Here is a 15,275-nt window from a genome sequence, read left to right as displayed (position 1 = left end):
ATGTTCTGTTCTGTTCATGTTTATATTGTAGAGAATTATATTGTTCTTGTGATAGAACAGAACAGAACAGAACAGATCTTTTATTTCTGATTTGTACATAGTACATCATCATATACATAACATAATAATATTTGAGTAACATGTAATTTTCAGTGCAATCAATATAAAGAAATTAATAAAATAAATAATATAAAGAGATTAATAATTGTAATTGTAACAATTGTCATTGTTCAGATATTTGTTATTAAGCCTCAGTTAAGTGAGGATGAACATATTTAAGAAGAAAAATCAATATCAAAACTAATTTTTAATCTATCATTAAACTTTATTTTTAATAAACTAAATTTTTATCTATCATTGAACATTATTTAACACTGTAGTTCTAATAGTCATAGCATTTTTGTAATATAGTGCTAATTTACATAGCTCATTTCTATTAATACTTTGCAGCAATGCAATAAATTTGTACATACTTGGGTTAACAAAATAATATCTTTTAATATAAAGGGTACGAATACTTGTATAACATGGACATATAAGAACAAAATGAAATTCATCTTCTAAGTCTCTTAAAGAACAACATTGACAATACCGTTCATTTCTTTGTATTCTATTTCTGGCATATCTACCAGTTTGTATTCTTAAGCTGTGTGCAGAAGTTCTTAATCTAGTAATAAGTCGTCTCAAATGATCAGGCAATATATCTAAATAATTTTCGTAACAAAAACTAATTTTACACACATTATATAATTCCAATACAGAACTTGTTTCTTTAGATACATGCCACCCCTGTATAAAACAATCAATTATTCGTTGTCTAAATATCGGGATAAAGTTTTTAAATACAATATCATGTGGGTTATTCCAAACATCTGCAAAACCATAGTCACACAAAAGCTTTTTAACATAGGCTACCCAGTTACATAATCCTTTATTACAATCATTTAATGATAGCTGGTAAACTGAGCGTAAAATAATATTGTCTGTGTGCAGCAACTTAAACCAATATTTAACAATGCGTACATAACGGGATATGAACAAAGGATATCTTCCCAACTCTCCATATACACTAACAGTACAGGTAGTATTTCTTACTGACAATATATTTTTACAAAATTTTAAATGTATTCTTTCAATTTGTTTTGATTTTGTAAATCCCCATATTTCTGACGAATAACTCAAAATTGAGCCAACAAAAGAATCAAATAGCTGACATAATAACTTTGGTTTAAAACTATACTTTTTACAATTTAAAAGCAAAACATTAAGCGCCTTTAAAGCTTTACCTACAATGTATTCCTGATTTAAAGTAAAATTTCCGGTGTAATTGAAAACTGTTCCTAGATAATTAAAATCATTTACTACTTCAATATCATTACCATCATATGTCCAAAACTCATTTCCTAGTAAACCGCCTCTTTTCCTAAATACAACAATTTTAGTTTTATCTATATTTACTTCTAATCCCCAACTTTTACAATATTCATATAATTTATCTAAATGCATTTGTAATTCTGACATTTATAGGAAATACAATTTTGTTTATAGCATGACTGTTTATTTACAACGGTTCTGAGTAAAACAAACAAAATGTTATGTAAATGTTTTCTTGTCTGCTATAATTTCAAAATAAAATAACGTTATTATGTACATATAGTTGTAGTGAAAAAAGGACGGAGTAATCACGCACGATGCTCAGTGATGATAAAATTTAGTCTAAAAGACTTTAAATATAAAAGGGTTTAAAGCTCCACGGCTCCAGATGAGCCGACAAAAAGAATCCATTTTGAGAAAATGTATTTAAGAAAAGTAAAAAGATTCAAGTAATAATCTACAATTTATGTGCGACTTATTACTGATTTTTCTTGATTTAAAGGGATATTCAGGCAAGCTAATTACAAAAATATATGATCTTATACTAAAATCACGCTAAACCGACATTTGTTAAAGGCCCAGCATGAATTTTTGTATAAACCTATATATTTTTAGTTTGAAGCGTAAATATATCGATATACGTTGAACGAAATTTAAATGCCGACAGAAACATCGAGTAGTTTTAAAATGAGTCATGTGACAAGCAATGTTTTATAATAAAAGTCATGTGACAAGTAATGTGTTACAATAACATATATTGGGGATGTTGTATGATTGACACAAGTTTAAGTCATTCATTTGACATGTTCTATAATGTTTCCCGAGTTCACTGTGATACCTGACCCACATGAGTAAAGTTTAAAAAAAACAACATTTTATTCTTTATAAGGAGAAAAAAATGGTTTCTATGACTACCTAGTGTATTCATTTTGAAGATATTTACAGGATAATGAATAAAAAAAAATATGAAGAAATGAAAATTTTGCCTGTATCTCCCATTAACGTGCCGTTTACTTTCTTTTTACATGTACTTTGAATACATTAGAAATAAATTCATGAAAATTAGCATAAATTTTTGTTCGGAGGCATGTGTTTAGCCTGGTAATTTATAGAACAGAACAGAACAGCTCTATTCTGTTCTGTTAATTTATAATTGTTGCATTTGTTTGTCATTTAACACATTCAATAATAAGAATTTATGTAACTAAATTTTCATTTAAGTCCAGATCCGCATTTAATTAATTATATTATATTTAATTCGCAAATTAAAGTTGATAACAAAATAAGATTGTGTAATTATATAATTATCTTCTTACCTTTTTAATATCAGTAATGTTAAACAAGAAGATAAAAGACTGATCAGCACTTCACAGTTTGTTTTTAAAATGGGTGTGACTGTTAATTACTAACGAACAATTATAATAAAATGTCTAAATTCAGTTTAATTGTTGCTATTGTTGTTTAAATAATAATTATTTTCTTAATCATCATTAATGAAGTATGAAAATCCACTTACCAGTTTGTGTATATAATTATATATTATCGTGACTTTAAAAAGAATTGCAACAATGCAATTAAAGTTTGATAGAAATGTTTGAATTTACTCACTAAAGCAATTAACAGGAATGCGGTTATTATTGTGTTGTCCATATAAAAAGTCTCAGTCCTCTATAATTTTACATTTATACTTTAATTCTTTCACACTGATAAAAAGCTGTTTTATATCGTTTATATTTCTCTCGGATTTAATACTGAATTTCATACGTATGTGTGTTTTACCATTTTGTAATATTTATTAAGATTGACGTATTTCAATTAGAGACGTCAGCTCATTTTGCCAAATGTACTTCATTATTTTCCCGAATAAAATAATATTTTTTTTTGGAAAATTCATATACATTTTGTATATGTTTGGAACAAAAGAACTGAATATTGATGGTTACGAAATATTTTATCATTATGCCTTTCACATAGTATCAACCTAGTTATCCGTGGTTCATATTGACGAGAAATTTACCGTTATTAAAATTAATAACAATAAAAATGCCACGGTTGTTTAAGATTGTGTAAAATTGCTATATTTTTCAGGAAATAACATACCTGTCTGACTGTAGTTTACAGTAAAACACATTTAAAAAAATTAAATATTGTATCAAAAAAGTTCAGTGAATAAAGTCTTTATTCAGAGTATTTTCACTGTGATGTTATTATTTATTTTTCAGTGAGCATGGAAGATTTGATGTCAGGTTTCCTGTCAATGGCTGCAGGGAAAGATAATGATGACGATTTTGTTGAAACAATTAGTGACCATGTGAGCGGCATGATTACCGACGAGATAATCCACCGGGAAGTTTCACCTCAATCCGACGACGATATTTGTTCAGATGACTACACTAGCAACACTGATACAGAAAATGACTATCCGAGTTATGAGTCTCTATATGGGAATCAAGGTTATTCATCCTCTCCAACCTACATCCGAAGTGATTTCTACAGTATTTCACCGCCACCGTCTCCCACTGTACAGATAACCACCGCAGACGACAATTTGAAATCAAAGCGCCACCTACCGTTTTCTATTGATTCTATAATGGGTACTGAGAGCAGCAATTGTGAAGATTCTAGCAGACGTTCTGACGTACATGTACCTGCTCAGGTTTCCAGTTCTCACTTTTCGGCAGACGACAGCATAAACAACCATCCTATGAACGTGTGTGAAAGTGAATCGTTGATTAAGTGTGTTTTCTGGTGCCATGTGTGTGACGATGTTTGTTCGGATCTTACTGACGCTTGTATTCATCATGATATTCACAGCGCGAACAGGGATCAGTGTCGTCTGCAGGATTCTTACTTCAGCAAGAGTGGGCACGTGACCAAACACGAACTGATATTAGGCTATGTAGATAAAGTGAAATGTGGATTATGTGAAGAAATAGTGACATACCGTTTTCTACAGAGACATTTACAACGTCATGAAAGTTACGTGCGCGGGAACAGTGGTCATGAGAGTTCAGTTCAGAGAAATCCCGCTATTTACCAGTGCAGTCTCTGCTTCCGGTGCTTCCGTTCTAGGCATGCGCAGACGATTCATCAACAGGCTCACAACAAAGTGAAACCATGTATGTGTTATGTACCCGGATGTTTTAAGACATTTTCTCAGTTATTAGACTTACAGCTTCATTTGAAATTTCATAGAGGTTATGGTGACATTTGCTGAACATTGTTAGAAGAATTGGTTATATACGTGTGTTAAACTAGGAATGTATTTAGGAATGAAACACGGAAATTGAAATTTTCAATTCATTTGTTAGAGTGATATGCTTGATGTATTGTCACTTGTATATATGATACGATGTACATTTTTAAATGTCTATTTCAAAAGAATAAAGCACAAAAACAATGTTTTATCTAATAAATATATATTTCTCAATGTTTTAATCTCTTTATTTTGAAATATAAATGCCTAAATGTCGTCCCCCCCAAAAAAAAACACCAATCAGACCGTGACATAAGTAAGTTAATGTGAAATTAGATGTTAATAATAGAACAGTCTGTATGGTAAATCGAACAACCATTCGAAATATCTCGACAATTAACAGTGGTTCCGAATTTGGCGGAAAGTGACGAAAAGTTGCGAATTGTTACATTTTTATGGAAACAAATCAGCGACATCTACATGATGTTTTGTGAACAGTTTTCTGCGTTCCGAACCCACACGATTATGGATAAATAACATGGCGGAATATGCTATTAGTTAACCAGACTACAAACTGTTGGTATTAACTTTATTGTGTCGAAGATCACAACGTCACTATTGGAGAACGTCACTGTAGCACAATACATGGTAGTGATAAAATGTACAACACTTCATACGAAAAAAAATCACTTTATTTAAGATTTCAAAATTACAGCTTACAAAGTACCAAACAAAATTGATTTTATAACATTTTTTGTTCGACATTGGTATCATTCTATTCACTCTCATATTAACAACATTTTTTTTCTCTTTTAAATCAACCGCCATAAACCACGCATTTATCATCTATACACATTGAAACTGTTCTCTTCTGTTCTGTCAAAATGAATTTTAAATGAAGTTGGTCGATAGCTTGTATATATTTTTCTACAAACGTGTCATTACTTGATTAACGACCTGTTTACTACATTATCTTGATAATGACAGAAAATCTTGAGATTTGGAGCTTAAAGATATACTATGTTCATCTTTGCATAAAGTATTTCAATCAGGAATTTATTGAAATCTATGACATTATTACCTAATATATCTAATTTGAATAAAAGATTGAATAAACTATTTATGGGACGCTACATTCCCTGTTACAGGTTAAGTTAAGTTGATATTTTCTTTAAAAAAATACCAGTTTTTAATGACACTATTATATTCATATTGTGACTACCTATAGTGTCAAAATATGTTTTATAAATATTTTATAATTACAAACGGACTGAGGAGCAATTTTCAATATTTTCTTATATCAAATTTGAGCATATTATATCTTCAAATAGTACATGTATATATTGACCGATTAAAACACAAGCCTAATTTTATTGAATATGTCATCCATGTAAACAAACAACGCTAAACAACACAAAGATACCATGATACTTGATATCAAAAACCATTTCAGTTTTGATGTAACTAACAGCATATTTCATCCGTCTATTAGGATCATATCAAATATAGAATTGTTAAAATGCAATCACAGTTTGATAAAAATGTTTTAATTTACTCACTAAAGTAATTACCAAGAATGTGCTAATTGTAATTGTTCTCCATATAAATAATTTCAGTAAGTCCGTTTTACTTAACTTCTTTACTTCTCTAAACAAGGAATAAAGGCTTAGTTATTATTGTGTATATATCTTGGATATTACTGAATTGCAAACGTACATGTAAGTATATTTTTACACATTACAAATTACGATGTAGCTACATATTAACTTGATTATACACGAGTTTCAGTTTGTGACATCTGGACATTTTGTAAAATCTACTTTTTATGAAAAATTGTTATAAAAACGTACAAAATCTAAATATCTAAGAAATCTATAATTCATAATTTTCATGCTTACACACGGGGACAAATGTAAGTTAATATAATTATTTCTGCTATATTTATGGAAGGAATGCACTTTTTTGCTTTTTTTTTAAAGTTATACCGGATTTAGTAGGAATATTCATCAGAAAATGACCCTAGATAAGTTGTAATTTTTGTATGCATGTGCAGAGTATATTCAATAATATACATGTATATTCATGTGCAGAATATTTAGTTGAAGATGATGTACTAAGTCTGAATAAAGATATGTTCTGTTATGTTCATTCTGATATTGTAGAGAATTATATTGTTCTTGTGATAGACCGACATTTATAGGATATACAAATTTGTCTTATAGCATGACTGTTTATTTACAACGGTTTTGAGTAAAACAAACACAATGTTATGTAAAAGTTTTCTTGTCTGCTTTTCAAAATAAAAAATAACGTTATTATGCACTTATAGTTATAGTGAAAAAAGGATGGATGCTCTGTGGTGATAAAATTTAGTCTAAAAGGGATTAAAGCTGCACGGCTCCAGATGAGCCAACACAAAGATTCAAACTTGAGAAAATGTATTTAAGAAAGGTAAAAAGATTCAAGAAATAATCTACAATGTATGTACTTATTTTTCTTGATTTAAAGGGATATTCAGGCAAGCTAATTACAAGAATATATGATCTTATATACTAAAATCACGCTAAACTGACATTTTTTAAAGGCCCAGCATGATTTTTTGTATAAATTCTATATAATTTTGGTTTGAGAACAGTTATGTTCTATTCTGTTCTGTTAATTTATAATCATTAAATCATAATAATTTATGTAACTAGATTTTCATTTAAGTCCAGATCCACATTTAATAAATTATATTTTGTTCTTAATAAATTTAAATCTCAAATTAAAGTTGATAACAAAACAACATTGTACAATTATATAATTATCTCCTTACCTTTTTAATATTAGTAATTAATGTAATACAAAAAGACAAAAGACTGATCAGCACTTCACAGTTTGGTTTTATATAAGAAAAGGGGTGTGACTGTTAATTACTAAGGAACAATTATAATAACGTCTAAATTCAGTTATGTTGTTGTTGTTTAAATAATAATTATTTTCTTAAATCTTCATTAATGAGGTATAAAAGGTCCACTTACCAGTTTGTTTATATAATTATATATTGTCTCGACTCTAAAAAGAATCGTGACAATGCAATCACAGTTTGATAGAAATGTTTGAATTTACTCAATATAGTAGCAATTAACAGGAATGTGGTTATTATAGTGTTGTCCATATAAATAGTTTCAGTCCCCTATATTTTTACATTTATACTTTAATTATTTACACAAATAAAAAGCTGTTTTATTTTGTGTATATTTCTCTCGGATTTAATACTGAATTTCATATGTAGGTATATTTTACCACTTCGTAATATTTATTAAGATTGACGAATTTCTGTTAGAGACATCAACTCATTTTGCCACATTTACTTAAAGGCCCATTATGTCTGATAAATGCTTTTATTTCTCTCTGAAAAGCTTTTAATATTTTCATATCCTGCTTTAGTTTTCATAACTGATTCGCCAATTACGTGAACAATGTTTCGCTTCGGTTGCCTTTTGGAAATAAATGCATATTTTGTATGGATGTCAAAATACTATTTTGTTTACATTTTATAATTTAATTGATGACTTAAATTACAATGAAAGTGCTACTTTCTTCAAGTGATAAGTATCTAACATGCTCTAAAACCATTATTTAAACATAATAAAATTCATTTTTGCCCCGTCTAAATATTGAAAAATTTATTTATATATGCGGTATAGTGGGCTTTTAATATTTCACGAATTAAATAGAAATTATATTTTGGAAAATTCATACATATGTTTGAAATAAAAGTACTGAATATTGATATTTATGGATTATTTTATTAATATCATGCATGTCATATAGTATTCACCATAGTTATCCTTGGTTCACATAGGCGAGAAAGTTACTAATAAAATAAAAATTAGGCAAAAATGGCGGTAATTCTTTTTTGTATAATATTGCTATATGGTTCGGGAAATAACATATTCCTGTCTAATAAAGTTTACAGTAAAACACATTTGATACATGTTTTGCATCAAAGAAGAGTATTGAATAAAGTCTTTATTATATATCTAACCAATCGACAATCTGCATTTGTACCTCGTGACCGTCCAATATATTCCCGTATTGTATTAAAACAATTATTATCATATTGAACGTTTGTGTACATATGCACTAAACGACCGTGCATATATTTTGACGTGACGTCATTTGCGTTATATAAACATACTATTGTCAATATTGTAGATCAAATTATGGGTGTCAATATGATATTTTTTGGATTTACAGTTATATAATTATGATGTTCATTATGCAGATATTAATGATAAATTAAGTTGTTACAATGTATAATTTGTTTAGGCCATTTTAACTGTCATTTTTTTGGACTCACAGTAAATGAAAAATCTATAAATACTGTAACATCTGAAAAATATCCATTATATCTGTCAATTCAAATCAAGCTGTGTACTCGTCCAAATATATTCCCGTATTGTACAGAAAATTGTATGTTAACCTATAATTATTCAAAGTTATGATAGCAAGTTCAGTTTCGCCTTAAAAATTAATAATAAATTGCCATTTTCACTGACGTTTTTATTATATTTTTCAGTGAATATGGAAGATTTGATGTCAGGCTTCCTGTCAATGGCTGCCGGGAAAGATAATGATGACGAGTTCGTTGTAACAATTAGTGACCATGTGAGCGGCATGATTACCGACGAGATAATCCACCGGGAAGTTTCACCTCAGTCCGACGACGACGACGAGGTTTCTACTGCTATTTGTTCAGGTGACTACACTAGCAACACTGATACAGAAAATGACTATCCGAGTTATGAGTATCTATATGGGGATCAAGGTTACTCAACGTCACCAACCTACATCCGAAGTGATTTCTACAGTATTTCACCGCCAGCGTCTCACACTGTACAGATAGCAGACGACAATTTGAGATCAAAGCGCCACCTACCGTTTTCTATTGATTCTATAATTGGTACTGAGAGCAGCAATTGTGAAGATTCTAGCGGATGTTCTGACGTACATGTACCTGCTCAGGTTTCAAGTTCTCACTTTTCGGCAGACGACAGTATAAACAACCATTCTATGAACGTGTGTGAAAGTGAATCTATGAATAAGTGTGTTTTCTGGTGCCATGTGTGTGAAGATGTTTGTTCGGATCTTACGGACGCTTGTATTCATCATGATATTCATATCGCAAACAGGGATCAGTGTCGTCTGCAGGATTCTTACTTCAGCAAGAGTGGTCATGTGACCAAACACGAACTGATATTAGGCTATGTTGATAAAGTGAAATGTGGATTGTGTGAAGAAATAGTGACATACCGTTTTCTACAGAGACATTTACAACGTCACGAAAGTCACGTGCGCGGGAACAGTGGTCATGAGTGTTCAGTTGATCAGAGAAATCCCGCCATTTACCAGTGCAGATTCTGCTTCCGGTGCTTCCGTTCTAGGCATGCGCAGACGATTCATCAGCAGGCGCACAACAAAGTGAAACCATGTATGTGTTATGTTCCCGGATGTTATAAGACATTTTCTCAGTTATTAGACTTGCAGCTTCACTTGAAGTTTCATAGAGGTTATGGTGACATTTGCTGAACATTGTAAGAATAATTGATTATATACATGTGTTAAACTAGGAATGTATCTAGAATGAAACCTAGATATTAAAATTTTCAATTCGTTAGTAAGCTCAGGACTTGTTTATATGTTTGATGTATTGTTACTTGAATGATACGATGTACATTTTTAAAATGTCTATTTCAAAAGAATAAAGCACAAAAGACAACGTTTTATCTAATAAATTTATATTTCTCAATGTCTGTTTTTATCTCTTTATTTTGAAATATAAATGCCTAAATGTCGCCCCCCCCCCCCCCCAAAAAAAAAAGAAAAACACCAATCAGATCGTGAAGTAAGTTAGTATGAAACAAGTAAAATGGTTTCCTGCGGGGAATATTTTTGATGATATATAAAGATATTTCATTTAACTATCTTCAACATTGTTTGGGTGGGTGGATAAATAAACGTTTGTATCAGGAATATAGTTGACAATAATCGATCAATATAGAAGAAGGTCTTTGGAAACTGGTGACCGTTAATGACCGGAGAAGGTCGAACATAAAACAATTATTTCTTTTTAAGAAAATGATTAAATAGGCCTACCATTTTATGAATAATTCCGAGCAAAAAAAAAAACAAACAAAAAGCAAACACACAAGTTTTCGCAGAAAACATCTCTATTTTAACATTATGGCAGATGCCACTATGAATATTTTAATTTTGTAGATTTTCAGTATAAACAATTTATTGTTTGTAACATTTTGAGATACATATTAAAGAAACATTGTTAATTTTCAAACACATCATTCAAGTTTTTCCACCTTAAACGGTATTATAATTATAGAAAATTAAAAATATCACGTAATAGTTTTTTGTTCTTAATTATGTGTAACCTAGAGGATTATCCGTAACGTACCGGCAAACGGTATTTAGCCAGGTTTTCGAAAAGGTCAATTAACCAATCATGTACGGTTTACAGATCACATGCTCCTCCATGTACCGAAAACAGGTCACGTGCTCCTCCATGCCTCAAAAGTTAAACGCGTACCAATACCCTGCGGTCTCCAGACCTCAGGGAATAAGATGTTAATAATAGAACAGTCTGTATGGTAAATCGAACAACCATTCGGAATATCTCGACAATTAACAATGGTTCTTGTGATAGACTGACATTTATAGGAAATACAAATTTGTCTTATAGCATGACTGTTTATTTACAACGGTTTTGAGTAAAACAAACACAATGTTATGTAAAAGTTTTCTTGTCTGCTTTTCAAAATAAAAAAAACGTTATTATGTACTTATAGTTATAGTGAAAAAAGGATGGATGCTCTGTGGTGATAAAATTTAGTCTAAAAGGGATTAAAGCTACACGGCTCCAGATGAGCCAACACAAAGATTCAAACTTGAGATAATGTATTTAAGAAAGGTAAAAAGATTCAAGAAATAATCTACAATGTATGTACTTATTTTTCTTGATTTAAAGGGATATTCAGGCAAGCTAATTACAAGAATATATGATCTTATATACTAAAATCACGCTAAACTGACATTTTTTAAAGGCCCAGCATGATTTTTTGTATAAATTCTATATAATTTTGGTTTGAGAACAGTTATGTTCTATTCTGTTCTGTTAATTTATAATCATTAAATCATAATAATTTATGTAACTAGATTTTCATTTAAGTCCAGATCCACATTTAATAAATTATATTTTGTTCTTAATAAATTTAAATCTCAAATTAAAGTTGATAACAAAACAACATTGTACAATTATATAATTATCTCCTTACCTTTTTAATATTAGTAATTAATGTAATACAAAAAGACAAAAGACTGATCAGCACTTCACAGTTTGGTTTTATATAAGAAAAGGGGTGTGACTGTTAATTACTAAGGAACAATTATAATAACGTCTAAATTCAGTTATGTTGTTGTTGTTTAAATAATAATTATTTTCTTAAATCTTCATTAATGAGGTATAAAAGGTCCACTTACCAGTTTGTTTATATAATTATATATTGTCTCGACTCTAAAAAGAATCGTGACAATGCAATCACAGTTTGATAGAAATGTTTGAATTTACTCAATATAGTAGCAATTAACAGGAATGTGGTTATTATAGTGTTGTCCATATAAATAGTTTCAGTCCCCTATATTTTTTACATTTATACTTTAATTATTTACACAAATAAAAAGCTGTTTTATTTTGTGTATATTTCTCTCGGATTTAATACTGAATTTCATATGTAGGTATATTTTACCACTTCGTAATATTTATTAAGATTGACGAATTTCTGTTAGAGACATCAACTCATTTTGCCACATTTACTTAAAGGCCCATTATGTCTGATAAATGCTTTTATTTCTCTCTGAAAAGCTTTTAATATTTTCATATCCTGCTTTAGTTTTCATAACTGATTCGCCAATTACGTGAACAATGTTTCGCTTCGGTTGCCTTTTGGAAATAAATGCATATTTTGTATGGATGTCAAAATACTATTTTGTTTACATTTTATAATTTAATTGATGACTTAAATTACAATGAAAGTGCTACTTTCTTCAAGTGATAAGTATCTAACATGCTCTAAAACCATTATTTAAACATAATAAAATTCATTTTTGCCCCGTCTAAATATTGAAAAATTTATTTATATATGCGGTATAGTGGGCTTTTAATATTTCACGAATTAAATAGAAATTATATTTTGGAAAATTCATACATATGTTTGAAATAAAAGTACTGAATATTGATATTTATGGATTATTTTATTAATATCATGCATGTCATATAGTATTCACCATAGTTATCCTTGGTTCACATAGGCGAGAAAGTTACTAATAAAATAAAAATTAGGCAAAAATGGCGGTAATTCTTTTTTGTATAATATTGCTATATGGTTCGGGAAATAACATATTCCTGTCTAATAAAGTTTACAGTAAAACACATTTGATACATGTTTTGCATCAAAGAAGAATGTTGAATAAAGTCTTTATTATATATCTAATATATCTAACCAATCGACAATCTGCATTTGTACCTCGTGACCGTCCAATATATTCCCGTATTGGATTAAAAAAAACTGGATTAAAAAAAAAAATATTATCATATTGAACGTTTGTGTACATATGCACTAAACGACCGTGCATATATTTTGACGTGACGTCATTTGCGTTATATAAACATTATACTATTGTCAATATTGTAGATCAAATTATGGGTGTCAATATGATATTTTTTGGATTTACAGTTATATAATTATGATGTTCATTATACAGATATTAATGATAAATTAAGTTGTTACAATGTATAATTTGTTTAGGCCATTTTAACTGTCATTTTTTTGGACTCACAGTAAATGAAAAATCTATAAATACTGTAACATCTGAAAAATATCCATTATATCTGTCAATTCAAATCAAGCTGTGTACTCGTCCAAATATATTCCCGTATTGTACAGAAAATTGTATGTTAACCTATAATTATTCAAAGTTATGATAGCAAGTTCAGTTTCGCCTTAAAAATTAATAATAAATTGCCATTTTCACTGACGTTTTTATTATATTTTTCAGTGAATATGGAAGATTTGATGTCAGGCTTCCTGTCAATGGCTGCCGGGAAAGATAATGATGACGAGTTCGTTGTTACAATTAGTGACCATGTGAGCGGCATGATTACCGACGAGATAATCCACCGGGAAGTTTCACCTCAGTCCGACGACGACGACGAGGTTTCTACTGCTATTTGTTCAGGTGACTACACTAGCAACACTGATACAGAAAATGACTATCCGAGTTATGAGTATCTATATGGGGATCAAGGTTACTCAACGTCACCAACCTACATCCGAAGTGATTTCTACAGTATTTCACCGCCAGCGTCTCACACTGTACAGATAGCAGACGACAATTTGAGATCAAAGCGCCACCTACCGTTTTCTATTGATTCTATAATTGGTACTGAGAGCAGCAATTGTGAAGATTCTAGCGGATGTTCTGACGTACATGTACCTGCTCAGGTTTCAAGTTCTCACTTTTCGGCAGACGACAGTATAAACAACCATTCTATGAACGTGTGTGAAAGTGAATCTATGAATAAGTGTGCTTTCTGGTGCCATGTGTGTGAAGATGTTTGTTCGGATCTTACGGACGCTTGTATTCATCATGATATTCATATCGCAAACAGGGATCAGTGTCGTCTGCAGGATTCTTACTTCAGCAAGAGTGGTCATGTGACCAAACACGAACTGATATTAGGCTATGTTGATAAAGTGAAATGTGGATTGTGTGAAGAAATAGTGACATACCGTTTTCTACAGAGACATTTACAACGTCACGAAAGTCACGTGCGCGGGAACAGTGGTCATGAGTGTTCAGTTGATCAGAGAAATCCCGCCATTTACCAGTGCAGATTCTGCTTCCGGTGCTTCCGTTCTAGGCATGCGCAGACGATTCATCAGCAGGCGCACAACAAAGTGAAACCATGTATGTGTTATGTTCCCGGATGTTATAAGACATTTTCTCAGTTATTAGACTTGCAGCTTCACTTGAAGTTTCATAGAGGTTATGGTGACATTTGCTGAACATTGTAAGAATAATTGATTATATACATGTGTTAAACTAGGAATGTATCTAGAATGAAACCTAGATATTAAAATTTTCAATTCGTTAGTAAGCTCAGGACTTGTTTATATGTTTGATGTATTGTTACTTGAATGATACGATGTACATTTTTAAAATGTCTATTTCAAAAGAATAAAGCACAAAAGACAACGTTTTATCTAATAAATTTATATTTCTCAATGTCTGTTTTTATCTCTTTATTTTGAAATATAAATGCCTAAATGTCGCCCCCCCCCCCCCAAAAAAAAAGAAAAACACCAATCAGATCGTGAAGTAAGTTAGTATGAAACAAGTAAAATGGTTTCCTGCGGGGAATATTTTTGATGATATAAAGATATTTCATTTAACTATCTTCAACATTGTTTGGGTGGGTGGATAAATAAACGTTTGTATCAGGAATATAGTTGACAATAATCGATCAATATAGAAGAAGGTCTTTGGAAACTGGTGACCGTTAATGACCGGAGAAGGTCGAACATAAAACAATTATTTCTTTTTAAGAAAATGATTAAATATGCCTACCATTTTATGAATAATTCCGAGC

At 30.4% G+C, this 15,275-nt stretch overlaps 3 protein-coding genes across 3 annotated transcripts; all 3 read left to right on the top strand.

Annotated features, from left to right (window-relative positions):
- Positions 1 to 3,601: 3,601 nt before the first annotated feature.
- Positions 3,602 to 4,591, top strand: LOC132718583 (zinc finger protein 287-like). Its single transcript, XM_060702299.1, has one exon. It carries the CDS (start codon positions 3,602 to 3,604, stop codon positions 4,589 to 4,591), a length of 990 nt encoding a protein of 329 aa, XP_060558282.1.
- A 4,548-nt stretch (positions 4,592 to 9,139) lies between these two features.
- On the top strand, positions 9,140 to 10,144 carry LOC132718582 (zinc finger protein 286A-like). The gene has a single exon (XM_060702298.1). The coding sequence runs from the start codon at positions 9,140 to 9,142 to the stop codon at positions 10,142 to 10,144; it is 1,005 nt and encodes a 334-aa protein (XP_060558281.1).
- A 3,542-nt stretch (positions 10,145 to 13,686) lies between these two features.
- LOC132718586 (putative zinc finger protein 286B) lies at positions 13,687 to 14,691 on the top strand. Its single transcript, XM_060702302.1, has one exon. It carries the CDS (start codon positions 13,687 to 13,689, stop codon positions 14,689 to 14,691), a length of 1,005 nt encoding a protein of 334 aa, XP_060558285.1.
- The last annotated feature ends 584 nt before the right edge of the window (positions 14,692 to 15,275 follow it).

This window comes from Ruditapes philippinarum, unplaced genomic scaffold, assembly GCF_026571515.1.
Source record: "Ruditapes philippinarum isolate M1 unplaced genomic scaffold, ASM2657151v2 ctg5530_1_1_1_1, whole genome shotgun sequence".
NCBI lineage: Eukaryota > Metazoa > Mollusca > Bivalvia > Venerida > Veneridae > Ruditapes > Ruditapes philippinarum.
This window is presented reverse-complemented; position numbering and strand designations above follow the sequence as displayed.